This window comes from Prunus dulcis, chromosome 5 (assembly GCF_902201215.1).
Source record: "Prunus dulcis chromosome 5, ALMONDv2, whole genome shotgun sequence".
Taxonomy (NCBI): Eukaryota; Viridiplantae; Streptophyta; class Magnoliopsida; order Rosales; family Rosaceae; genus Prunus; species Prunus dulcis.
The window spans coordinates 14294730-14296007 of record NC_047654.1 but is presented as its reverse complement, the minus strand read 5'-3'; the positions used below and the strand labels follow the sequence as shown (position 1 = coordinate 14296007).

The window sequence follows — 1278 nt, the reverse complement described above, 5'->3', positions numbered from 1 at the left end:
TGCTTGAAAGAGCATCGCCAGGAAGTTTTTCCCGTCAGAAGAATATCACAAATTAGAATTAGGTGGAGGTCATGGTAAAGGAAAACGGGCCAAGGCCAAATATGCCGACAGGGTCATGGTCAAGCGGCTCAAGGATGAGGTTTTTCCCTCCTTGTGGAAGGCCTACTATGCCCAGGGTTATCCACCAGACGAGGCCAGTGCTGTTGAGACTTATTTGGAAAAGGTGAAAGCCAGCTGCTGCTGCAGTGGCAGTACTGGCAAGATTTCGTCCTCCTCGTCCTTGTTGGCGGATGCTCTGCTTCGGCATGAGATCACAGGCTACGTGCACCATTGGAATTTAGGCCGCACTGCTGAGCTCCAGTGGAAGTCAATGGTGGAGGACGTCTACTCAAAGCAGGGCAAGTTCAAAAACTGGTTGGCTGTATGTGATGTCCACCTCAAATTCATGGACGACGAGGACTCCTTGGAGGTCTCCATTGCTTTGGGGCTCTTGCTGTCTGAACTGAGTGAAGAGCCATGGAAAGGAAAGGTGATCCAATTCAGTTGTGAGCCTCAGCTACATTCCATACAAGGCGGCGACGATCTTAGGTACAAGTACGAGTTTGTGAGGAGGATGACCTGCGGTGTCGACCTTGATTTTGAGAAGCTGTTTGATTTGATTCTCCAAGTGGCTGTGAATGAGAACTTGAAGCCGGATCAGATGATCAAGAAGGTGTTGGTGTTGAGTCACCGGGACTTTGATAGTGCCAGTGCGGCCGAAACTTCTTGGGAGATTGATTACCAGGCAATACAGGGCAAGTATAAGGAGAAAGGGTACGGGGATGTTGTGCCACACATGGTGTTTTGGACTTTGTCAAAGTACAACCCGGAGAAGCCGGTGGCGCCTCGTACACAACCGGGGGTGTCCATTCTCAATGGCTTCTCTAACAATCTGCTCAAGCACTTTCTCAACAATGAAGGCGAAATTGGCCCCGACTATCTCATGGAATTAGCTATCTCTGATGAACGTTATCAAGCTCTCACTGTAGTGGACTGACATACACCTATAAATATATAGCTTCTCTTTAGACCTTATTTTGTTTTTAGCTAGTCAACTGGTTTCAAGCAAAATGAGACTAGATTGATTGTAATTGGCTTATTAATTATATTTTCTTTGTACCAACCGATCGACAAGGTTGAAAGATATATTTGTTATCATTAATTTTGTAATGTTAAAACATCTTAAAATTGCTATCACTAATTTTGTTACACAAGTCACACACGGATCCAATGCATGTC

At 45.7% G+C, this 1278-nt stretch overlaps 1 protein-coding gene across 1 annotated transcript; it reads left to right on the top strand.

Moving 5' to 3' along the window:
• The first annotated feature begins 115 nt into the window (after positions 1-115).
• On the top strand, positions 116-1036 carry LOC117629101. The gene has a single exon (XM_034361610.1). It carries the CDS (start codon positions 116-118, stop codon positions 1034-1036), a length of 921 nt encoding a protein of 306 aa, XP_034217501.1.
• The last annotated feature ends 242 nt before the right edge of the window (positions 1037-1278 follow it).

Excerpts from the sequence above, each read along its gene's own strand:
- LOC117629101 (XM_034361610.1), top strand. The coding sequence starts at position 116 with ATGGTCAAGCGGCTCAAGGATGAGGTTTTTCCCTCCTTGTGGAAGGCC.